The 25,650-nt window shown below is 42.5% G+C and overlaps 1 protein-coding gene across 2 annotated transcripts in view; it reads right to left on the bottom strand.

The window, feature by feature from the left end:
* Positions 1-1,695: 1,695 nt before the first annotated feature.
* Positions 1,696-25,650, bottom strand: part of LOC311147151 (enhancer of polycomb homolog 1-like) — a 46,102-nt gene continuing 22,147 nt past the window's right edge. For both annotated transcript variants that reach the window (XM_084183786.1, XM_084183785.1), the window contains exons 2-14: positions 22,884-23,040; positions 20,579-20,724; positions 19,714-19,920; positions 19,298-19,446; positions 18,766-18,919; positions 18,151-18,315; positions 17,755-17,844; positions 16,141-16,289; positions 15,512-15,882; positions 4,541-4,659; positions 4,173-4,314; positions 3,394-3,781; positions 1,696-3,101 (exon numbers count right to left, since the gene is read on the bottom strand). In XM_084183786.1, coding sequence (XP_084039912.1) covers positions 3,029-3,101; positions 3,394-3,781; positions 4,173-4,314; positions 4,541-4,659; positions 15,512-15,882; positions 16,141-16,289; positions 17,755-17,844; positions 18,151-18,315; positions 18,766-18,919; positions 19,298-19,446; positions 19,714-19,920; positions 20,579-20,724; positions 22,884-23,019 — 2,289 coding nt within the window. In that variant the 5' untranslated portion in view covers positions 23,020-23,040 and the 3' untranslated portion in view covers positions 1,696-3,028. The remainder of the gene's footprint in view (positions 3,102-3,393; positions 3,782-4,172; positions 4,315-4,540; positions 4,660-15,511; positions 15,883-16,140; positions 16,290-17,754; positions 17,845-18,150; positions 18,316-18,765; positions 18,920-19,297; positions 19,447-19,713; positions 19,921-20,578; positions 20,725-22,883; positions 23,041-25,650) is intronic.

The raw sequence follows: 25,650 nt of genomic DNA, 5'->3' as shown, positions 1-25,650 counted from the left end.
AATAGCCCCTCAAGTCCTAGACACTGATTTAAGGATTTGGGGAAGGTGAGCTGATCCTAGATTTTACATTTTAGTCATTTAGCAGACGCTCTTATCCAGAGCGACTTACAGTTAGTGAGTGCATACATTTTTCATACTGGCCCCCCGTGGGAAACGAACCCACAACCCTGGCGTTGCAAGCGCCATGCTCTACCATCTGAGCTACAGGGGACTAGATCAGGGCCGAACTGCAACTTCTGACCGTTTGTCAATGTGAGCAGGGTACAGGCATTGTTGTTACTATGGAAATGGGATGGACAGTGTTATAAGGATGAAAGGCAGATGTTATCATCCGATAGCACAGAGACCATAGGGCCAGAAGTTTTTCCTGACCAGAGCCATATACACTGAGTATACAAAACATTAAGAACACCTGCTCTTTCCATGACATAGACTGACCAGGTGAATGTTTTGATCCCTTATTGTCACTTGTTAAATTCACTTCAATAAGTGTAGATGAAAGGAAGGCAACAGGTTAAAGGATTTTTAAGCCTCGAGACAATAGAGACCTGGATTGTGTATGTGTGCCATTCAGAAGGTTAATGGGCAAGACAAAAGATTTAAGTGCCTTTGAACGGGGTATGGTAGTAGGTGCCAGGCGCACCAGTTTGAGTGTGTGCAGTTGTTAACGCGCAACAGTTTCCTGTGTGTATCAAGAATGGACCACCACCCAATAGACATCCAGCCAATAACATAACTGTGGGAAGCATTGGAGTCAACATGGGCCATCATCTGTGGAACACTTGACACCTTGTCGAGTCCATGCCCCAACAAATTGAGGCTGTTCTGAGGGCAAAAGGGGGTGCAACTCAATATTAGGACGGTGTTCCTAATGTTTTGTACACTGCACCACTTCAGAGCAGAGCCCTATTACATTTTAATCCAGCGTTTCCCAAACTCTGTCCTGGGGACCCCAAGGGATGCACATCTTGTTTTTTTCCCCTACCACTACACAGCGGATTCAATTAATGATCTCAAGCTTTGATTTGAATCAGCTGTGGGCCAGTATGAAAAATGTATGCACTCACTAACTGTAAGTCGCTTTGGATAAGATGTAAATGTAGTGCAAAAACCAAAACGTGCACACCAGGATCGAGTTTGGGAAACACTCTTATCCAGAGTGACTTACAGGAGCAATTAGGGTTAAGTACCTTGCTCAAGGGCACAGACAGATCTCACATAGTCGGCTTGAGGCCTGGTAAAAAAAGTGTACTAAATAGGGAGCCATTTGGGACACAAACATTCCAGTGCCGTTATCACCAGTTCCAACAAATCCCTATTAAGCAGTACAGTAGAGATTATCCCTGAACATCTGGTAGTTTAGATGAACCCATTACCACTAAGCGCAGGGTCGCACTCAATAAATACCAAACAGACCAAAACACAGGGATCTACCAGAACTTGTCCAATGAGACCTTGTTTTTGGTTGCAAAAAGCTTTACTATAGTGTGCAAAATGAATACAACCCTGCTTCCCCTCTGGGGTGAGGTTTCCCCTAGGTACAGATCTAGCATCAGCTTCCTCTCCCCCAATCCTAACCTTAACCATTAGTGGGGGAAATGCAAAACTGACCCAAGATCAGTGTCTAGGGTAACTTCACCCTACCATGAACACATGGGACAACGTGATGTTGAGACAAAAAACAAGACATGCTGGTCCAAACAATGCCCTGGGTTTTATTTGTGAGAATTCATTTTGTGGGTCTCAAAGAAAAAACCTCATGGATCAATTATGCCATTGGAATGGGCATTCAGATTGTGGTACAAAAACTAACCAGTAGCCTTGTTAAGTACCGTACTCTTCACAGAAGAGAGCTCGTATTTCCAAAAGGAAGGCACCCGATACTTGTTGTTTACCTTGGCCTGGCAGCCTTCGGGATAATTATTATTCTAAAAGCAAAGAAATCTGTATTTTTATAAATGTTTCCTTCTTGTTATGTATAAACTGGAATGATGATACATGTACGGTAGTCAAACAGTTACTGCATTCTTCTTCCTTATCGCATTTCATCAACAAGTAACAAAATAATGAAGTCTTTCATTAAGGAGCATACAATCATTATAAAAAAATAGAAGGGGGATACAAAAATAACAACATTTTTCACAAAGTAATTGGGGAAGGCATCTTAAAAACACAGGTAATCTGACAACAAAACAGAGCGCTAAATCGTAAAAGCAGCATTTATCCAAACTAGTGCTTAGATAAGTCAGACGCAGCAGTGACTAAGAAGAGACTTCATCCCCATTTTGTTACTTGTCTCAAAAACAATAAAAAAATGGAAGCGCTTAAGCAACCGATTACCCACCGACTGACAAACTGATGCCTTAAATCCACAGCCACCAACTCTGTATGAATGCATGTCACCATTTGTTTCCACATGATACAATGAACCAACAACCAGGAATCTGTGAGTGAGGACCACCTGGTTATGTTCAAAATACACAAAATACAGAGAAGTTCATAGCTACCTAAACACATCGACTACAGCACGGGAACCAATGAGGGAAGAGTGTACAAAAAATAACAATTCAACAAAATCGAACAACAAAAACTGTAAACACGGCACAATAAATAGATAAAACAGCAGGTTCCACACCATGCACTGACGTGATGACACACTGTTGTACAACTCCTCACACTCGCACCAGTTGCAGTTTGTCTTTTGACATTTTTTAATCCCAAGTGCAAAACATCACAAATGAACAATCTGTATTCAAGTAATGTTATATACAAGGGTGGTAGGGTATTACAAATATGCACTACTGTACTTACAATTGCCATATTCATAATTTACAGACGTTGATATTTCTTATTAACAGTAAAAAAATAAAGACAAGCATTGCAATTAAGTCCCAACAGTTGCCATGGAGACAGCGTTGAATGCTGTGTGCGTGCATACCACTGCCCCTTCCTTGCATTCACAACTACACGATGCATAGCACCTAAATGAGTTCCCGGCTGAGCCTTTAGTCCTGCCCGTGTTAAGAGGCTACGTGACCTCCATGGCCACTGTGTTGTCCGATATGCTGTTTAGTGCTGGCTTGTCTTGATCCTGATTTTCCCTGGATGCAGGTGGAGAGAATTATTTGTTAAAATTATCAGAGACTGTTCAACAATATCTACATTCATTATTGACACAGACGGACAGGTAGGTAATATTCCTGAAGCAGCAGTTTAAGCTACGGTGGTCTGAACACTAATTGTCAATTTCTCTGCACTGTGTCCCAAATGGACCCTATTCCCTATGTAGTATACTACAGCTCTATCAGAGCCCTGGTCAATAGTGCACTATAAAGGGATTAGGGTGCCATTTGGGACACAAACATGCGCATCCATTCCCTCCCCCTCTCTCACCTTGGCACCATGTCCATTGACGGGGTGTTGGTGGTGACCTTGGGCATTTGACAGTTAGCGGTGGCAGCCAGCTTTAAGGCAGATGACGACACAGCGACATGGGTGTGGCTTAGTGTCCGGGGTATGTTGCGCTTGGTGAGGGCCCCCCCAGCGGGACCCCCGGGGGAGGACATGCTCAGATGGAGGTTGTTGTTGTTCCCCATCAGGACCTGAGTGGTGGTGGACTTGGCAGCATTGGTGTGGGTGTGGGGGTTGCCGTTGTTGTTGAAAGTGCTGGGCAAGAGGAAGGGGGAGGAGGGGGTAGTGGTGGTCAGAGGGCTAGGGATGGAGGTGGGGGCAGCAGGCGACGGGGATGCTGTGCTAGTGAGGTGCAAGCCCTTGTAGACACCTGTAGGAAGGCAAAACAGAAAACAAATCATTAGGTCTGCATGGTACTCGCAGAAGCTATACAAGCAGTATCCCTTTTGATCGGTTCCAACCTTTCGTTTGCTTCTGTGAAAGCCCTGCATTTAATTGGAAAAGCACTCGCACATCTGAGGATACTTGTTGGAGGTGCGTGGGAATTATTTGATGTTATCTTGAAAGAAAAGGGAAACCTGCACACTGCCCTTACCGGATTGACTTGTATATATTTAGCTTGCATACCGGCCTCATGGCCTTCGTCAGTTTTACCTGCAGTTTTACCCGTCCAAAGTGATACCTGCAAACGCAATGTGCGAGTTTCTCTTTTCTTTCAAGCTCTTCTTTTAATACAAATGCTTTGGTGCAGTCAATGTTACCTGAGGGTGAAAGGAGCCCGTTGACCCCACTGCCCGGCCCTTCCTCATCCTTAGTCTTCAAGGCCAGCAGCTGGTCTGTGGTCACCAGGGCAGTTGCAGCAAACTGGGCACAGGCAGAATCTAACGTCTTGGAGACCAAAACCTGGAAGAGAGGGATAACAAGAACGTATTAACACCAAATTGAAAAGACTACCTGAGACGGACAGAGAGAGGAGAGACGGGCTATATGTATCAAGCATCTCAAGAGTAGGAGTGCAGCTCTAGGATCAGGTCCCTCCTGTCTATAGAATCATATTCATTATAATCCTAGATCAGTACCCTTATTCTGAGCAGCCCAGGTCAGAGAGCAGGCTAACTAACTAACCAACCTGTGTGCTTTTGGCAGTGGAGGTGGCGCTGTTGGCTTGCTGTTGGATCTGCTCTAGCTGCTGTTTCTGCATCAAGGCCAGCTGCTCCTGATGCTGCTGGTATTGTTGGGCGGTGAAAGCTGCAGGAGACACAGAGAGAGAGAAAAGAAAGAACCGGTCACACAGATCGGCCACATCAATATGGGGTGCAACCAATTTTCCTTAAAAACTTTTTTCGTCACTGTGCAAATTTCAGGTCTGCTGAGTGCAAACTTGAACATTGTGAAAATGTTGTGCAACTTCCAGCGTGTGTTTACTGTGAACACTGAGGCTGAACCCGCTTTACGTTACAGTTTCAGAGCGTGGTCAAGTAGGCTACTGTGGATGATCATAATGTAGGCCTACCAGAGTGGCCTACCATCAAAAACAATGGAGAAAATGCATCCCATAACATGGAAACAGCCTACAGTAGCAGCCAATGTGTGGTGTTAAATGTAGGCCTACATTCCGTGAGAATTTTGAGAGAAAAAAAACATGCAGGGCTTGACATTACACGGTTTATCCACTTGTCCTTCAGACAAGGTGACTGAAAATGTGTTGTTTGATGCAAGAAACCACTTTACAGAATAAAATGCATTAGTATTCCCATACCGTTATTATAAAGAATCAGACAAATTATTCAAATTATTATTGCCTATTGGCTACTTAGCTTATTCAAGCCAGTCTCAAAATACAACACTGCCCCTTTGACAAAAGCAAAAGCTCTGTACCCGACTCACTTTTCAAAGATGTCTAGAAATGTACACGTTTTGTGCTCTTGTAGGAAGCAATCACTGCCCCATTGCTGACTACAAATTATATATAACTGGGCTAATAAGTAGCAAAGACTATGAACAAATGTGCCCACATTGCTACATGAAGCTCTCGCTTTGATCTCAAAACAAGCGCATCTACTCACGACCACTCATACTGTAAACACAGTCCAGTTCAAAGTGAATGGCACAGATGCATTATGGCAATGGTCTATTTGCATATAGGCCTACTGCAGCTCTGATTGGTTACGACACACTGGTCTGTGTAGAGTACGGGCCTGAGTCGTGCCCGTCAATGCAATAGAATCCTACTCCAATGCGTTCTGCCAACAACAAAATCTCTTGCATAGTTAGTTTTGAATGCTAAGTCTTACATAGTTCCTTTTGTTTTAAGACCCCTTAAGGTATCAAAACATAAAATGTAAAAAATGAATGGATGAAACATTGAATTTGGCATTACTGCCATCAGCCAATAGAAATGCATTGAATAACAGATATTCCCCAAAAAATCTAAAGTAAGTTTGTTCTGAAGTGTCTGTCCTATATCTGAGAAATATAAGCTCAGGAAACAATTTGTATTATTATTATTTTTTACATGTACAGTGCATTCAGAAAGTATTCAGACCCTTTGACTTTTTCCATATTTTGTTTCGTTACAGCCTTATTTTTTAATTCCTCAATCTACACACAATACCCCATAATGACAAAGTGAAAACAGGTTTTTATAAATTCTTTGCAAATTCATTAAAAATAAAACAGAAAATACCTTATTTACATAAGTATTCAGACCCTTTGCTATGAGACTCAAAATTGAGCTCAAGTGCATCCTGTTTCCATTGATCATCCTTGAGATGATTCTACAACTTGACTGAATCCACCTGTGGTAAATTCAATTGATTGGATATGATTTGGAAAGGCACACACCTTTCTATGTAAGGTCCCACAGTTGACAGTGCATGTCAGAGCAAAAACCAAGCCATGAGGTTGAATGAATTGTCCGTAGAGCTCCGAGACAGGATTGTGTTGAGGCACAAATCTGGGGAAGGGTATCAAAAAAATAATGTCTGCAGCATTGAAGGTCCCCAAGAACACAGTGGCCTCCATCATTCTTAAATGGAAGAAGTTTGAAAACGCCAAGACTCTTCCTAGAGCTGGCCGCCCAGACAAACTGAGCAATCAAGGGAGAAAGGCCTTGGTCAAGAACCCGATGGCCACTCTGAACTCTGGAACTATATACATTTTATGAACACAGTCAATTTTACAATAATTCTATTTTGTTTGTTTTTACTACTGAACTTCCTCTACCCTCAACCTCTCCGATCATTTTCATGATGTCCATCCGGTTTGCTTCTATATGCCATATCTTTAACTGTGCTCTTTCACAAAAGCTCTCAACCTATAATCTATATACTTATTATGGACACAGTATGCTTACATTATTAGTTATCTTGTTGTTATTAGTCCCATCCTTCAACTCCACCCATCTCTCTCTTAACACCATCCATATTGGATTTATATTTGCCATATATTTTTCAACTGTACTGTGATGTTTTACAAAAGTTCTGAACCTTTCTATTCTCATTGTTTCTACAGATTGTAAATTGAAAATAATTGTTTTTTGCTAAAAGTATTATTATATTATTGATCGATTGACTATGACTTTTCAGATCACCCAGTAATGCTATCTTCAGGGTTAGCTCCAGGTAAATATTGCAATCATTTAGCCATTCCTGGACCTGTGTCCAAAAACAAGATACAAATGGACAGTACCAAAACAAATGATCTAATGATTCTGTCTCTTCGCAGCAAAATCTGCAGAGCTGGGAAGATTGTATCCCCCATATAAATAACATTCTATTGGTAGCAAGAATTTTATATAATAATTTAAATTGAAAAATTATAAGTTTTGAATCCGGCGTCGTTTTGCCTATCTGTTCATAAACGCTATGCCATGGGATCGGTACATCAAATCTCTTCCCAACTATTTTGCGATCTATATGGGACGGCTGTCAATCATTTGGTCCTTAAATGAAACTGGTATACTTTTTTATTGATCACAGTTTTCTTTAACCAATTATGTTCTTTAATGCAAGGCCGACAGACAAGTTCCTTACTTTTCCCCCCTTCCACTTTGCTCTTCCATTTTTGCGGTAATGCTGCAATTATTTGGTTGTAATTTTGGGTAGAGCAGACATTTCCATATGTTTTTGTTAGCTGCATGTGCGACCTAACTCCACCAGTCCTACCGATGATATCATTTACGAAGATTATACCTTTTTTCTTTTTTTGTAATTGACAAAAAAAATGAGTTTTTTAATCAATTAGTATGTTTGAGTTTAACCACTATTTGTTGCATTATTTGTTCTGTCGTTTCTGGAGAATTAAATTGAAATTGCAACCAACTTTCTATGGCTTGTTTTAGAAATAGTGATATTTGGGAGATGATTTCCTTTTCAAATAACTGAAAGTGAGAGGTTGTAATCTGAATAAAGGGAAAAAGGCCATTCTTGATCATTGGGTGAGACAATCTTACTAATTTGCTAGAAAACCAGTTCGGATTTAAGTATAACTTTTGTATGACTGAAGCTTTTAGTGATCGGTCTAATGCTTTAATATTTAATAATTTCTGTCCTCCGAATTCATATTCATTATATAAATAGGCCCGTTTAATTTTGTCTGGCTTGCCGTTCCAAATAAAATTGAATTTTTTTTCTCATATAATTTTAAAAAACTGTTCGCTAGACGTAGGCAAGACCATAAGCAAATAGGTAAACTGGGATAATACTAAAGAGTTAATCAGGGTGATTTTTCCACAAATTGACAGGTATTTACCTTTCCATGGTAGCAAGATCTTATCTATTTTTGCTAACTTTCTATTAAAATGTATTGGAGTGAGATCATTTATGTCATTTGGGATATGTATTCCGAGTATATCCACATCACCATCAGACCATTTTATTGGTAAACTACATGGTAATGTAAAAATTGTATTTTTTATTGATCTAATACGTAATATAGTACATTTATCATAATTTGGTTGTAATCCAGAGAGGTTAGAAAATGTATCTAGATCCTCTGAGGCTGTGGAGGGATTCAAGTTGTGGATTTAAAAGAAAACATGAATCATCAGCGTACAATGACACCTTTGTCTTTAAGCCCTAGATTTCTAATCCCTTGATATTATTGTTGGATAGCTAACATCTCGATGGCCATAATAAATAGATATGCCGATAGTGGACATCCTTGTTTCACTCCTCTTGACAGTTTAAAACTGTCTGAGAAATAGCCATTATTTACTATTTTACACCTAGGGTTACTATACATGATTTTAACCCATTTTATAACAGATTCTCCAAAATTGAAATGCTCCAGGCATTTATATATAAACCCCAGTCGTACTTTATCAAATGCCTTTTCGAAGTCTGCTATGAATAGCAGGCCTGGTTTCCTAGATTTTTCATAGTATTCTACTGTTTCCAGTACTTGCCTTATATTATTATCTCCAATGTATCTTCCATGTAAAAAACCTGTCTGCTTAGAATGAATAATGTCCGACAATAACTTTAATTTTATGAGCGATACATTTTGCTTGAATTTTTGCATCACAACACTGAAGTGTAAGGGGCCTCAAAAAAAATTTATGGACTGGATCTTTATATATTTTCCACTTGTATCCTGTTTCAGTAATAATGAGATCAGACCTTCTTCTTGAGTGTCAGATAATCTACCATTTACATAGGAGTGGTTAAAACATGCTAATAACGGTCCTCTGAGTATATCAAAAAAGGTTTGGTATACCTCGACTGGCATGCCATCCAACCCTGGCGTTCTCCCGGACTTAAAGTCTTTAATTGCATCCAGAAGTTCCAAAATCTCTTCAATTAGCTTCAGTTAGAGGAGATGGAGGCGACTGAAACGAAAACATATGCTTAAAGTACTTTTGGTAAAAGACCTTCATGTCTTAAAGTAATGATGGACTGTTGTTTCTCTTTGCTTATTTGAGCTGTTCTTGTCATAATATGGACTTGGTCTTTTACCAAATAGGGCTATCTTCTGTATACCACCCCTACCTTGTCACAACACAACTGATTGGCTCAAACGCATTAAGGAAAGAAATTCCACAAATTAACTTTTAACAAGGCAAACCTGTTAATTGAAATGCATTCCAGGTGACTGCCTCATGAAGGTGGTTGAGAGAATGCCAAGTGTACAAAGCTGTCATCAAGGCAAAGGGTGGCAACTTAAAATAATCTTAAATATAAGATTTTGATTTGTTTAACAGGTAGGCTAGCCCATCACGCAACACATTCTAGGGAAACGAGGTCACAGCAGTGAGAAACTGGTCGACTGCCAACATCTGTGTGTTCAAGGAAAACTGGCACTCAGACGAAACACATCCCTACAATTCCCTCTGCGTCTCAGACATTGACCCGGTGACAGTGAGTTCACCCAACAAACACTGGCTGTCTGGACTGACACACAGTTCACACGTGTGAACTGTTCTACACCCAGTGATCATAGGCTAACTTCAACTCGCATAGAGAACACGGGACTTGCAAACCAAATATATCACAAAATGAAAGGTAACCTTGGATGGTAGAGGTCTGGCAAGTCCCGTGCATAAAATTGGTGTTATTAAAAGTTGAGGACCAGCCAGGTTGAAAAATAAGTCTAATGAGCAATCAATTGGAAGAAGGCACACTCATAGCGTGAGCTAGAACATCGATTCCCCAACCAAAACATCCTCCATCAAAAACAACTGTGACATAAGATGGATACCATGCTGATCTCATTTCCCATGCCAGTCACTGAGAAGCTGTCGGTTGCCTGACAGCTCCCCTCTGACAGGGTGCTCAGTATATTGTATAAATAAAACAGACCACTCCTATCAATATGTGCCTCTATTACACAACACAGTACATTAGAATGGAGTGGAGACTTCTTTGTGAAGAGGCCCACTGCTGGGATTCCTGTTGTGTGCCTCAGAGCATTAAGATGCATTGTGTCACAGAGGAATGTCAAGAAGACATGTCCTGGCCTGGTCCCGCCATAAATTCAAGTCGAAATGTGCAATTAAAGTAGTCCTGCAGCTTACAAAAAAAATGTATAACTTAGTTGAAAAGCGATATCCCAAGTATAAATACAGTATAAGTACACACAAAGGGTATAAAAATTTTTTTTTTTGTCTTTTAGACAACTGGTCTGCAGGGAGAGGGCGAGCATCTCACTTCATAGCATCACAAACACACAGTGTAGTAGGCTATCCCTAGAAACAGGTTTCAACTGAAGCATGGCATGTATAAAATATTGACAATATAAAACAACTACAAAGCAGGCCATTCAAGTTAGTGCACTCTCTACAATTACAGTGGGGGAAAAAAAGTATTTAGTCAGCCACCAATTGTGCAAGTTCTCCCACTTAAAAAGATGAGGCCTGTAATTTTCATCATAGGTCCATGTCAACTATGACAGACAAAATGAGAAAAAAAAAATCCAGAAAGGCACATTGTAGGATTTTTTATGAATTTATTAGCAAATTATGGTGGAAAATAAGTATTTGGTCAATAACAAAAGTTTCTCAATACTTTGTTATATACCCTTTGTTGGCAATGACACAGGTCAAACGTTTTCTGTAAGTTTTCACAAGGTTTTCACACACTGTTGCTGGTATTTTGGCCCATTCCTCAATGCAGATCTCCTCTAAAGCAGTGATGTTTTGGGGCTGTCGCTGGGCAACCCGGACTTTCAACTCCCTCCAAAGATTTTCTATGGGGTTGAGATCTGGAGACTGGCTAGGCCACTCCAGGACCTTGAAATGCTTCTTACGAAGCCACTCCTTCGTTGCCCGGGCGGTTTCAGCCACGTTTCATCTTCAATGCCCTTGCTGATGGAAGGAGGTTTTCACTCAAAATCTCACGATACATGGCCCCATTCATTCTTTCCTTTACACGGATCAGTCGTCCTAGTCCCTTTGCAGAAAAACAGCCCCAAAGCATGATGTTTCCACCCCCATGCTTCACAGTAGGTATGGTGTTCTTTGGATGCAACTCAGCATTCTTTGTCCTCCAAACACGACGAGTTGAGTTTTTACCAAAAAGTTATATTTTGGTTTCATCTGACCATATGACATTCTCCCAATCCTCTTCTGGATCATCCAAATGCACTCTAGCAAACTTCAGACGGGCCTGGACATGTACTGGCTTAAGCAGGGGGACACGTCTGGCACTGCAGGATTTGAGTCCCTGGCGGCGTAGTGTGTTACTGATGGTAGGCTTTGTTACTTTGGTCCCAGCTCTCTGCAGGTCATTCATTAGGTCCCCCCCGTGTGGTTCTGGGAATTTTGCTCACCGTTCTTGTGATCATTTTGACCCCACGGGGTGAGATCTTGCATGGAGCCCCAGATCGAGGGAGATTATCAGTGGTCTTGTATGTCTTCCATTTCCTAATAATTGCTCCCACAGTTGATTTCTTCAAACCAAGCTGCTTACCTATTGCAGATTCAGTCTTCCCAGCCTGGAGCAGGTCTACAATTTTGTTTCTGGTGTCCTTTGACAGCTCTTTGGTCTTGGCCATAGTGGAGTTTGGAGTGTGACTGTTTGAGGTTGTGGACAGGTGTCTTTTATACTGATAACAAGTTCAAACAGGTGCCATTAATACAGGTAACGAGTGGAGGACAGAGGAGCCTCTTAAAGAAGAAGTTACAGGTCTGTGTGAGCCAGAAATCTTGCTTGTTTGTAGGTGACCAAATACTTTTTTTCCACCATAATTTGCAAATAAATTCATAAAAAATCCTACAATGTGATTTTCTGGATTTTTATTTCTCAATTTGTCTGTCATAGTTGACGTGTACCTATGATGAAAATTACAGGCCTCTCTCATCTTTTTAAGTGGGAGAACTTGCAAAATTGGTGGCTGACTAAATACTTTCCCCCCCCACTGTAGCTTCAGTTAGAGGAGATGGAGGCGACTGAAATGAAAACATATGCTTAAAGTACTTTGTTTCCTCCTTCAAAATATCATTTGGTGAATCATTTGTAACCAGTTTCAGTTAATTATTTTTGGTAGCATTCCTATGTTGAAGATTAAAAAATAATTTGGTTTGCTTTATTTTGTATAATATATTACACTTGATCTTTCTTGAATAAGTTTCTCCATTTCTTTTAGTTTTTCCTCTAATTTATTGTGAGCCTCTATGTTACAGTTTTTATTGCCATCTATCTGTTCTGTTAGACTTTATTTCCTTTGTTAGTATAAACTCTTTTGACCTAAATTGCTTTTGTTTTCGAGATGAGTACTGAATTGCATGGCCTCTAAAGGCACATTTAAAGGTGTCCCATACAATAAGGGGATTTGCTGTACCTATGTTATGTCGGAAAAAGTCAGTTATAAATTCCTTTGTCCTAGTTAAAAATAAATTATCATCCAAAAGGCTTTGATTAAATTTCCAATATCCTCGCCCACGTGGAAATTCAGTAAGAGTAATGTATATGCCAATTATATGATGGTCCGACCGCATTCTGTCCCCATCAACACTTTTTAAACTTTTTGTGCCAACGAGAATGAGATAAGAAAGAAGTCAAGACGACTAGCTTGATTGAGTCTCTGCCATGTATATCTCACTAGATCAGGATATTTAAGCCTCCATATATCTACTAGTTCTCATGTATCCATGACATTCACGATTTCCTTAAGAGCATGTGGGTGATTGTTTGTGGTGTGATTTCCTTTACGGTCCATTGAGCTATTTAAAACGGTTTTATAATCTCCCACCATAATAATATAGTCTTGAATTGCTTGCAGGGTTGATAATTTATTATATATAATTGTCAAAGAAGTGTGGATCATCATTATTTGGTCTGTAAAGGTTAATGAGCCATATCTGTTTATGGTCCAATAACATATTTAAAATAATCCATCTACCTTGCGTATCTGTCTGGACAATTTGCACATTCGGCTCTAAATTACTGTTAATTAATATCACCCTCTTGAGTTTCTTTGCCCATGGGAGAAGTATATCTCGCCCCCCCATTCCTTTTCCCACGCAACTTCATCTAGAATTGTTGAATGAGTTTCCTGTAAACAATATATATTATATTCCTTCTCTTTGAGCCATGTAAATATTGTTCTTATTTTGTTATTATCTGCTAAGCCATTACAATAACTGGCTATACTTATTTCACCATATACCATAATGAGATACACGTTTCAAATCTATTTATCATTATATAGATTTGTAAATTTACCAATAAAAAATACCATAGTGATTGAGTGTCCATATAGCTGTACCATGATATTTGCATTGCTACTCAGTAACCCTCCAATTGTTCTCCACTAATTCCCCCGCTAAAGCCCCTCCCCATCCCAAGTTGGGCCGTCATCCCAATGATCGGCATACCACCCCCGTCCCTCCGGATCCCTAGGGCCCCGAGAGGCCAGGACCCATCCATCGAAAACAGCACACAGTGCCACCCACAAAACAGAAGCAGGTCAACCGCCAAAAGCATTTCCAATGCTCTCACCTCATATACATATATACAGTGGGGAGAACAAGTATTTGATACACTGCCGATTTTGCAGGTTATCCTACTTACAAAGCATGTAGAGGTCTGTAATTTTTATCATAGGTACACTTCAACTGTGAGAGACAGAATCTAAAACAAAATTCTAGAAAATCACATTGGTGAGAGGATCCCACAGGATCCCACAGGTGAAGAAGCCGGATGTGGAGTTTCTGGGCTGGCGTGGTTACACTTAGTCTGCGGTTGGGAGGCCGGTTGGACGTAATGCCAAATTCTCTAAAATGAAGTTGAGGCGGCATATGGTAGAAAAATGAACATTAAATTATCTGGCAACAGCTCTGGTGGCCATTCCTGCAGTCAGCATGCCAATTGCACGCTCCCTCAAAACTTGAGACATCTGTGTCATTGTGTTGTGTGACAAAACGGCACATTTTAGAGTGGCCTTTTAGAGTGGTCATGCTGTTTAATCAGCTCCTTGATATGCCACACCTGTCAGGTGGATGGATTATTTTGGCAAAGAAGAAATTAGCTTCTTGTGCGTACGGAAAATTTCAGGGATATTTTATTTTAGCTCATGAAACATGAGACCAACACTTTATATGTTGCGTTTATATTTTTGTTCAGTATACATGTAGGTAGGGGTAAAAGCAACAAGGCAATAAAGATGGATAATAAACAGAGTAGCAGCAGCCTATGTGAAGTATGAAAGTGTGTCTCTGTGTGAGACATCAATATGCATGTGTTTTGTGTGTGTGAGCATATGTAGTGTGTGTTAGAGTGTCAGTGTAGTATATGTGAGTGTGTGGGTAGAGTCCAGTGAGTGTGCATAGAGCCGGTGCAAAAGAGTGTGTGCAAATAAAAAGGGGGTCAAAGCAAATAGTCCGGGTAGCCATTTGATCAACTGTTCAGCAGTCTTATGGCTTGGGGGTAGAAGCTGATCAGGAGCCTTTTGGTCCCGAAATTGGCGCTCCGGTACCACTTGCTGTGCAGTAGCAGAGAGAACAGTCTATGACTTGGGTGGCCGGAGTATGGCAATTTTTTGTCATTTCGTCTGACACCGCCTAGTATAGAGGTCCTGGATCACACAAATGTTTTATTGACTGGGAAAGGCCATGCCACATGAATGCCCAACATTACAGCCATTCAAATGTCAATCTATTACTGTGGTGGTCAACTACGGGTGCATCCCAAATGTCCCCCTATTCCCTATATAGTGCACTACTTTTGACCAGACCCTATGGGTCCTAGTGCACTACATAGAGAATAGGGTGCCATTCGGGAAGTAGCCTAAATATCAGCCCATACACACGGACAGCAGCAAAAAAACAGGGGTGGCAGGGAAAGAATCGATCCAACACTATGTCTTCAATAATTTCATGCTTGGAGACTTTTCCAATTACCTTTCTAAAACACCTACCAAAGTCAGGTTCACTCCTTTTTTCATACAGCTCCTACTAGCTAGCTAAAAAAAACATCATTCACTGCCGTTTGAGCTGGGACTGTGTGTGTTTGTGGTGTAAACTTGAACTGTGTGTGTATATAGACGTGGACTGTGTGCTTGTCTATGGAACGGTGTGTGTGAGCAAGCATGCGTATGTCTGAGTGTGTGTTTTAATGTGTGTGCGCGTGCAGATAAACCTATAACCTCAGGCCCTACTCACCAGCTGTGGGGGCCGTGGGGCCAGCTCCTCTCAGGGGACCAGTGGTGCCAGCCATGGTAGAGGTGATGCGACTCAGGCCCCTGCCCAGCCTCCTGAACAAGGGGTCTGTGACCGTGTTGTCCTCGTCGTGTAGTGGTAGTGTCCGGGGCCTAAAGTGCCGCCATCGGCTCAACTTAATGTTCAACAGTATCTGACTGAGGTCCGCAGAAGAGGAAGAGGAGGAATAAGAAGAGGTTCTGTCCGAGGTATTCGTTTGTGAGGTACTAGCAAACTTGTCTGTGACTGGAGAGTGGGCAGGTAGGTCAAGCATTTCCGAGTCCAGCCCATGAAATACATTATCAAAGTCTGTGTGTGCCCTGTCCAGCAAAACCCTGAGGGAGAGAGGAGAGGGAACAGGGTTTAGTCCTTCTGTTAGCAAGGCATTCATTTATGCCATTGGTCCCAGAAAGCTATTAAGTTGATCTCACAGAGGGTCTCACAGTTCTTGCATCCACAGCTCTGTCTATGAATTGGAGAGTAGTTACATTTCTCCTGCCCCATCACTCAGCTGTTTACCAAAACAGTGGCGGGGGTAAACCCGCTTTGTTGTTTGAATCCCAGATTGCCCCTTTTACCCTCCAGTAACCTACCTGCCCCCTCGTCCCAGGCGTCGTCGTGCCATGCCCAGGCAGCATGGTGGCACTGTGAGGGTGGTGAGGCAGTAGCGGTAACGAGTGTCTCCCAGACCACCCTCTGACGGACTGACCCACGGCCAGCTGCCGCCGTGGTCCAACCGAGACTAGTGACAGAGACACAGGATGAGCCATTAGACATAGGACACAACTTTTAGACATGGTCCACTAGCTCAGTAAATAGAGATTGGCGTTTGTAACGCCAAAATAGTGGGTTCGATTCACAAGACCACCCATATGTAAAAACATTATGCACTCATGACTATGTTGCTTTGGATAAAAGCTTCCACTAAATGGCATATATTATTATTTATAACCCGAGTTACAATGCATGGCCAGACAGAATGTGAACAATGTGAATACGTGTGTGTTCACTTTCCTACATTTATGTTTTGAATTACACATACACAAAAGTATGTGGACACCCCTTCAAATATTGCTGACAGGTGTATAAAATCGAGCACACAGACATGCAATCGCAATTGACAAACATTGGCAGTAGAGTGGCCTTACTGAAGAGCTCAGTGACTTAACGTGGCACCGTGATAGGATGCTACCTTTCCAACAAGTCAGTTAGTCAAATTTCTGCCCTGCTAGAGCTGCCACAGTCAACTGTAAGTGCTGTTATTGTGAAGTGGAAACGTCTAGGAGCAACAACGGCTCAGCCGCGAAATGGTAGGCCACACAAGCTCACAGAACAAACCGCGGAGTACTGAAGTGTGTAAAAATCGTCTGCCCTGAGATGCAACACTCACTACCGAGTTCCGAACTGCCTCTGGACGCAACGTCAGCACAAGAACTGTTTGTCAGGAGCGTCATGAAATGGGTTTCCATGGCCAAGTAGCCGCACACAAGCCTAAGATCACCATGCGCAACGCCAAGCGTCTGCTGGAGTGGTGAAAATCCCGCCGCCATTGGACTCTGGAGCAGGGGAAACGCATTCACTGGAGTGATGAATCACGCTTCACCATCTGGCAGTCCAACGGACTAATCTGGGTTTGGCAGATGCCAGGAGACCACTACCTGCCCCAATGCATAGTGCCAACTGTAAAGTTTGGTGGAGGAGGAATAATGGTCTGGGGCTGTTTTCCATGGTTCGGCCAACTTTGTGGGTACAGTTTGGGGAAGGCCCTTTCCTGTTGCAGCATGACAATGCCCCCGTGCACAAAGCGAGGTCCATACAGAAATGGTTTGTCGAGATCGGTGTGGAAGAACTTAACTGGCCTGTACAGAGCCCTGACCTCAACCCCATTGAACACCTTTTGGATGAATTGGAACGCTGACTGCGAGCCAGGCCTAATCGCCCAACAGCAGTGTCCGACCTCACAACGCTCATGACTGAATGGAAACAAGTCCCCGCAGCAATGTTCCAACATCTAGTGGAAAGCTTTCCCAGAAGAGTGGAGGCTGTTATAGCAGTAAAGGGGAATGAGCTGTTCGACGAGCAGGTGTCCATATACTTTTGGTCATGTAGTGTATAATGTACTGATTTTGTGTATTTTGTATGCTGACCACACAAAAGGAAAGTGTAAATGTACAGCAAGGTTATCGTATTTTGTATTTTATACTCACAGCATAATATTGACAGCCTGCTTTCCTCCGGAAGGAAAAGGAACCATCTGGGTCATTCTCCTCCTCAGCTTCTGAGGAGCCTGAGTGCATCTGGAGAGTGGGAGAGGAGGAAAGACCGTTCAGTCACACGTCACCAAAACGGCCATTCTTATGCCCAAATAAAGAGATTTCCGCCACAGATGTCCAAGGCCCATTCCCAAATCCACCCTAAGCACTCGTGGAGATTTGACAGGTGACAATAATATGGTCATAGCTCCACCCTGCCCTCTGATTGGCTAGGTGGAAGTCTCACCATATTGCTTATACCAATCAAATCCTCTCAGATCTCCAAGTACATAGGACGTAGGGTCTAGGGGTCCATTTGGGACGCAGCCCATGTCTAACCGCTCTGCCTACCTGGGAGTGCAGCTCATCGTCTGAGCTGGGGAAGTCATACTGGTGGACATCCTTAGCGTTGAACACAGAGGGGCCAAAGTGGTTGGGGGCAGCAGCTGACAGGGGTAAGACTTTAGGCTTCCTCTCATACTTCCTCTTCTGCCTGACGACCTCAGTCTTCTCCGGCTAGAAGGGAGGGAAGGACAGACATTTCATTTCATTTCATCACTCACTTGCTGTCAAACACTTTGGGGAAAGCAGGAGGAAACCTTTGAGTCATTGGCCCGTATTCACAAAGTATCTCTGAGTAGAGGTGCTGATCTAGGATCAGGTCCCTTTCTTAATCTAGGATCAGGTCCCCTGTAGCTCAGATGGTAGAGCATGGCGCTTGCAACGCCAGGGTTGTGGGTTCGTTTCCCACGGGGGGCCAGTATGAAAATGTATGCACTCACTAACTGTAAGTCGCTCTGGATAAGAGCGTCTGCTAAATGACTAAAATGTAAATATAATCTTATTCATTGTGATCTAAAAGGCAATTCTGATTCTAGATCAGCAGCACTCCTACTACGAGACACTATGTGAATACGGGCCATTGAGAGGTTGCCCTCTTTTTTTTTCTCTCACACACACACACACCTTGGACTTGTACTCCTTGAGGTCCATGTGGTCCTGATGTCTGTACTGGTTGCTGGTCAGCGGCGCCAAGGGAATAATATGGGCAGGCTTGGCCAGAGCTCGCTGGGCCAGTACTTCAGCCATGATCTCACCACCGAAGTCCGACATACCGTTCCTGGAAGGGCAAAGGTCAAACTCAAGTTATAATCAAGCATTTGAATAACTCAATTGGATATCAATCAAATCGCCAGCCACTCAATCAAAACTGATTTAAAACATTGTTGTTTTGCTACACGAAGTCCAACTCTAGTCTCTTAAACAGATCCCAACCATTCCACTACAGCAGTACCATAGAGATCCTATAGGCCTAATTAATGGTTGGCTAGCTAGCTAGCAAACATACCGAGCAGATATCTACAAATGCATTGTTGTATACAATATTTTACCACATTTGACCAGTTTCCAGAATGAAAGTTGTCCTGACTAAGATGGCTGGCATCCTAGCAACATGACTTAAAATAAAAACTACAGTATGTCAATGAGTAGTACCAACCTCTTCTCTACGATCTCTAGGGTGAGGTGCAGCAGCTCTCTCTTGCTCTTCTCCCTCCTCTTGATCATCTCTAGGATGGTGACGGCTCGGCTCAGGTCCCGCCGCAGTTTCAGCATCTTCTCATACCCAGCCTCCTCGTTCTTACGGTTCTGAGGTGTGCAATTTCACCATTAATTGACTGTCATCTGCTGTCAATAACCCAGAGTAAGCCTATATTTAGTTGAAATGGAAATGTGTAGGGGTATAGGTACATACCACACACTTGGGGCCAGTTTCCTGGACACAGATAAAGCCTATACCTAAACTAAAAACCATGCTCAACAGGAATTTCCATTGACCAGCACTAGGCTTTATCTATGTCCGGGAAACGAGTCAACTAGCCCTTATATGCCCCTGGTCTAGAAGTGGGATCCTACCTTTCTGGTCTGCATCTTCTCCGTCCTCCTGCGGAAGGCCACGTAGGGGTCTGAGGTGCTGGATCCGTCCCTCTTCTCCTGCTTCACAGTGGGATGCAGCGTGCCGTGCTTGCCCTTTTTCCTCTTCCTGGTCCAATAGTCAAACACCTCCTTGATCAGCTCGTCATCCTCCTTCAGCAGCAGCTTGGCCTCCTGCAGGCTCACCGCCTGACAGGTGGAAGAGGTGAGGGAGGAGCAGGGGGGTCACATTTGGGAGGAGGCATGGTCTCTGTCCTGACCCCCTGATTGGAGACCCCACCAAGAGTAACCATCTCTGGTTTCATTAGCGTGACACAGTGTTAGATTAATTTGTATTTTAAGAATAATGACTAAAGGATTTCACCCCAAATACAGTATAAATGTGTGAACGGTGTTCATTCCAGGGTGAAGGGGACTGAGAAAACGGGTTTTAAAAAAGCCTCCTAAAGGTGGGCGGAGCAAAGTGCCTTTGTGTGTCAAGGGGTATAAAACAGGAGTGTATGGGTTTTGGCGCCAGAGCTCTCCATGAATAAAAATACAGATCATTCTTGCTGGTTGTGGACCTTGAATCATTTATGATTAAAACCAGAGCCTTACAACCTCTGGTAATGATTCAAGCTTAGGTTGAATTAGAGATAGAAATTCTCGTGACACACAGCTTGATGTGAAAGACAGTACACCCCCTGGACAGGATGCTAGTCTGACGCTATGACTGCCCATTGCAGGCTGCACCCTATTCCCTGTGTAGTGCACTATTTTTGACCAAGGCACTTAGGGCTCTCGTCAAAAGTAGTGCACCATATGTAGGGAATAGCATGCAATTTGGGACACAGAATCCAAGACTTACCTGCTGCCCACTGCCTTTCTCCAGCCGGTCGACCATCTCCTCAAACTGCAGGAAGGTGATCTCCATCTTCTTCTTTAGCTTGTTCACAAACACCTCGTCTTCTGTGTCCAGGTCATAGTCCGGCTGCTCCGTGTCCAGGGTGAAAGCTACAGGGGTGAGAGGGAAAGAGGGATTTTAGACAGCTAAAGGAGAGGTGAGAACTTTAGACATGAGGATGGGAATGGAGTAGGGCTGGGACGACAAATCGAAAGTTACAGACCATACCGATCACTTATCACAGGCATTTTGCTGATATTGTTCATGACGATAAGTAGCCTATACTAGAGAAATATGAAGTTTGAAATGAAATAAGTTTCCTAATATGGGTGATTGTTAATAAAACAATTGATGGCTACAACAATCAAACGAGTAGTAGTAGTTTAAATGATAATAAAAACTAAACACTGGTGCACATAGTTATAAACTTAGCGTTCCATTTATCATTATCACATAAATTCAGGCAATTTACCGCAATATGGATTTTTGACCAGCTCTAGAATGGAATATCAAAGAGATCCTGGGAGTCATTGTAACTCCCCATCGTGATGGCTAACCGATGAGGCTCACGCTGCTCGGAGTAAATTTACACTCCAGTTCTATTTTCAAGAATTTGGCGTGCGGCTCAAGCCAGAGAACACTTAATAAGGTGGCTCGCGCTGGCAAAAGTTAGGCGTCCATGACACCCCAGTGTAGCTCTCCCGTTACCATTGAGCACACATGCTAATTGTGGTAGCATCACAGTAGCCTGGTGCTTAATCCATTAATCCAATGCATTTCCATTTCAACAGTTGAAAAGAAGAGCTGGCTACTCCCCTTTCCTAGTATGGGAGACCTTCTAGCCCATCTTATCAGTTTGACATAATGCTGACTTATGTTCTGAGCTACTAGTACTTAAATTCTGACTAAAGCCATGGTTGTATTGATTGGGGTAAAGTGATTAATTTACATTTGGTCGGTTCAGCAAATCTGAGCGGAATCAAGCCAGAGAAACTTCTTGGCAGCATCTTGGCAACTGCATTTAATTTAGCCAATTACACTTTCAAAGCCCAAGACAGATGAGAATCCTAAATCCAAAACACACACACACACCTTCATTTAAATCAATTAATTTAATTCCAATCATGTTAGATTGAGTTTCGGCAGCCTCTACTGATAGACTGGCAGCGAAAACATCAAACAAAGTAACATGAATTAACTCAATTTCCTAGCTATAATGACATTAAAAGTTAGATATCGCAATATTATTTCTGGACAATATAGATATTTGACTCCAAGTAACAATTGTTTTGCTACTGTAGGTAGCATTAGCTAGCACTAGTTGGCTGTACCTGCGCCAAACCTCCAGTATTTTTCACCCCATCTTTATAAATAGTGAGCCAACAACTTTTCAGAAGTTATTTCCCTGACTGATCAAAACTCATTTTCTCCTGCTCTCTCGTCTCTCTGCAGCAGACATATGGTGAGCAATATGTCTGGAACATCAAATCACAATACATATTGTATCGGCACCTAAGTATAGTGATAATATTGTATTGTGAGTTCCCTGGCAATTCCCAGCCCCATCTCACATCGGACAATAATGACAACAGCCCGGGAAATTTAATTTAGCTGAGCTCTTATCTTGAGCAATAAGAAATAGTATGATTCATGGACGAGATAATTAGGCCTAATAAATTACTACTACGGCTAGATCCCCCTACGCTTGAGAATTATGCCATACAAGTCCCAACTACTACAAACAAGTGGTGAGGAGGAGGGAGAGTCTACGGAAGCGACTCCACCATTCAAACAACTTTTTACTATTGACAGTTAGAGCTGACTTTGAGATTGTATATCGATTCGCTCTCCTTCAATATTTTTACTTTGGATGTATTAGTCTCTGAATTGTTTAATCAAACTTTTCACCGCCAGCTCCTGATATCAGGGTATAAACACTACTCCTCATCACTCGCAACATATAACCCACAAATGCTGATCAACACCTCTCCATAAGCCAAGCTGAGGAGGTACGACCAAATCCCAAATGGACACCTAGACCCAACGTACTAGGCACTTGTGGAGCTCTAAGAGGATCCGACAGCTGCAATCAATATGCAAACAGTTACACCGTGCCCTCCGATAGGCTAGGTGGAAGATCCATCATATTACTTATACCAATCAAATCCTGTCAGATTGCCACAAGTGGATAGGTAGGGTGTTGGGGTCGATTTGGGATTGAGCAGTAGTATAGGGTACTAGGCCTTTCAGCCAGGTCCACTCTACTCACGCTGTATGTGAATAAGCTGCTTTGGCATCTTGAACTCCCCAGGGTAGAGGGACTCGTAGTAGGCGATGTTGCCGTCTGCCTCCGGGACGGGGATGACCATGTTGTGTTTCTCTCCATACACCGACTGGGCCGACATGGCCCTCTGGAGATGGTGTTCCTAGAGAAAGAAAGAAAGGAGTAATAATATAATCTACACATTCAGCAGACGCTTTTATCTGAAGCGACTTACATTCACGCGTGCAACATTTTTCGTATGGGTGGCCCCAGCGGGAAACAAACCCTCAATCCTGGCATTGCAGTCGCCATGATCTATCAACTGTGCCACACAGGACCACAGAGAGGAGTACAAAGATGAGGTCAAATGAATGAACAACATACCTCTGCCCAATAGGCCCTATAGATTTAACAATCAAGTCAGACCACTTGGATAGGTAAATTGATAGTGTCGGCTGGAACTTTGAGGTAACTGACGCCTAGAGAGGAGTACATAAGTCAGAGTGAATCTCAAGCACTGTGACAGACTGCTATCTTATCCGTGAGGCTAGGAACAAATCAAGGGTCAAATCAGTACTGACAGAAACAGCATCTCCTTCACAGAGTTTTCAGGTGATTGTTTGAGAGTACTAGAAAAACAAAGGACTGGAAAATAGAAAAGAAACAGCAGGACATGGCAAGGCCAGGGTAAAAGTGCTGGAATGGTCATCGAAATCACACCGATTTACTAGGCTATTCTCCAGGTGCAGAACCCAAGTACACTTTATATCCAAGGAAATTTGTATGCTTAACTCATACCAGTTTCGGAACAGGAAACAGTCGGTGGTGGTACTTGATTAACGATTATTGAAAAAGTATGGATTTCAGCAAACAAAGAAATGCACGCAACTACAGAGGACAAACATAGGTACAAGGTTGGCGTTTCATAACAAAAATGTTTTTTAAGTATTGACCTTGGGGCGAATCAATGTAATCAGCGCTAGATGATTCCACAATGTCGGCCTTTTACCAGATCTGAATATTTTAACTGATACAATTTCTGTAGGCTACACACACTATTCTGCCCATATGAACAAATGTATTTTAGGCCAGAAAAACAGCCATATGATTTAATGACAATCAGCAAACATACAGGGAAACTCAAGGTATTGTAGCCTACAGTGCGCGGAGGGCGAGTACGCCGTGTTAGACCCTCGCTGGCGCGTTTTGCTCGACAAAAAGCTGCTCACACCCCACTTGTTGGTCCGTATTGACCCCGTTCTGGGTCCGTATTTGGTCCGCGGTCCCCCAGTTGAGTATGGGGGGGGGGGGGGGTCTAGGCCTATATGACCTTTAACTCGTCTTCTCTTGAAATTAAAGTATTTCATTGAAGATATGAATTGCCACAAACATAATTTCAACAAGTGTTTGCAACTCTGGTCTTTGTGAATTGCAGTATGCCATTTATTTAACTGACCCACAGATTCATTCTTAAAGGCCTAATGCAGCCGTTTTTATATCAATATCAAATAATTTCTGGGTAACAATTAAGTAACTTACCGTTATAGATTCCCATTAAAATGGGCAAAAGTAGCTTTATAGCAAAAAAAACTCAGGCAAAAATGTTGATAGGACTGACTGGGAGTGGTCTGAACGGGAAGTGGAAAACTGAGAAGTAGCTGTTATTGGCAGAGAGGTTTGGAACTCTGTTACCGGTCTATTAACCAATTTACCACAGTGTGATGTCACCATGGAAAGCCGAAACCCCCGCCCATGCAATCATGCTGATTAAAAAAGGTCCTGTGTAGATTGTATTTTTAACCAGCAACTAAGGGTATAATGGTACATTGTGAACCCAAATGAATACACAAAAAATTGAATAATGGTTTGGGGCTGTTTTTCCATGGTTCGGGCTATGTCCCTTAGTTCCAGTGAAGGGATATCTTAACGCTACAGCATACAATGACATTCTAGATGATTCTGTGCTTCCAAACTTTGTGGCAACAGTTTGGGGAAGGCCCTTTCCTGTTTCAACATGACAATGCCCCCATGCACAAAGCGAGGTCCATACACAAATGGTTTGTCGAGATCGGTGTGGAAGAACTTGACTGGCCTACACAGAGCCCTGACCTCAACCCCATCGAACGCCTTTGGGATAAATTGGAACGCCGACTGCGAGCCAGGCCTAAATCACCAACATCATTCCCCGACCTCACTAACGCTTGTGGCTGAATGGAAGTCCCCACAGCAATGTTCCAACATCTAGTGGAAAGCCTTCCCAGAACAGTGGAGGCTGTTATAGTAGCAACTCCATATTAATGCCCATGATTTTGGAATGAGATGTTTTGCAGACCAACAGCAGCCAGCGTATTGGTATTTTATTAGGATCCCCATTAGCTGTTACGAAAGCATGACATAATACAGAACATTCATAGACCGACAGCTCAAGGACAGAACTACATCAATTTAAAAATGGCACAATGGCCTACATTTCAATACATACACACAAACTATCAAGGTCAAATAGGGAAGAGGCGTTGTGCCGTGAAGTGTTGCTTTATCTGGGGGGGTTTTTAAACCGGGTTTGCTGTTCATTTGAGCAATATGAGATGGAATGGAGTTCCATGCAATAATGGCTCTATATAATACTGTACTATTTGTTCTGTATTTGGGTACTGTGAAAAGACCCCTAGTGGCAATTTTGGTGGGGTAAGTGTGTGTCAGAGCTGTGTGTAAGTTGCCTATGCAAACCTATTGAAATGTAACACATTGTTTCCGATAAAAAGAAGTAGTG

This window comes from Coregonus lavaretus, assembly GCF_964263955.1.
Source record: "Coregonus lavaretus genome assembly, chromosome: 19".
NCBI lineage: Eukaryota > Metazoa > Chordata > Actinopteri > Salmoniformes > Salmonidae > Coregonus > Coregonus lavaretus.
The sequence above is the reverse complement of the archived record's forward strand: the minus strand, read 5'-3'. Positions and strand labels throughout refer to the sequence as shown.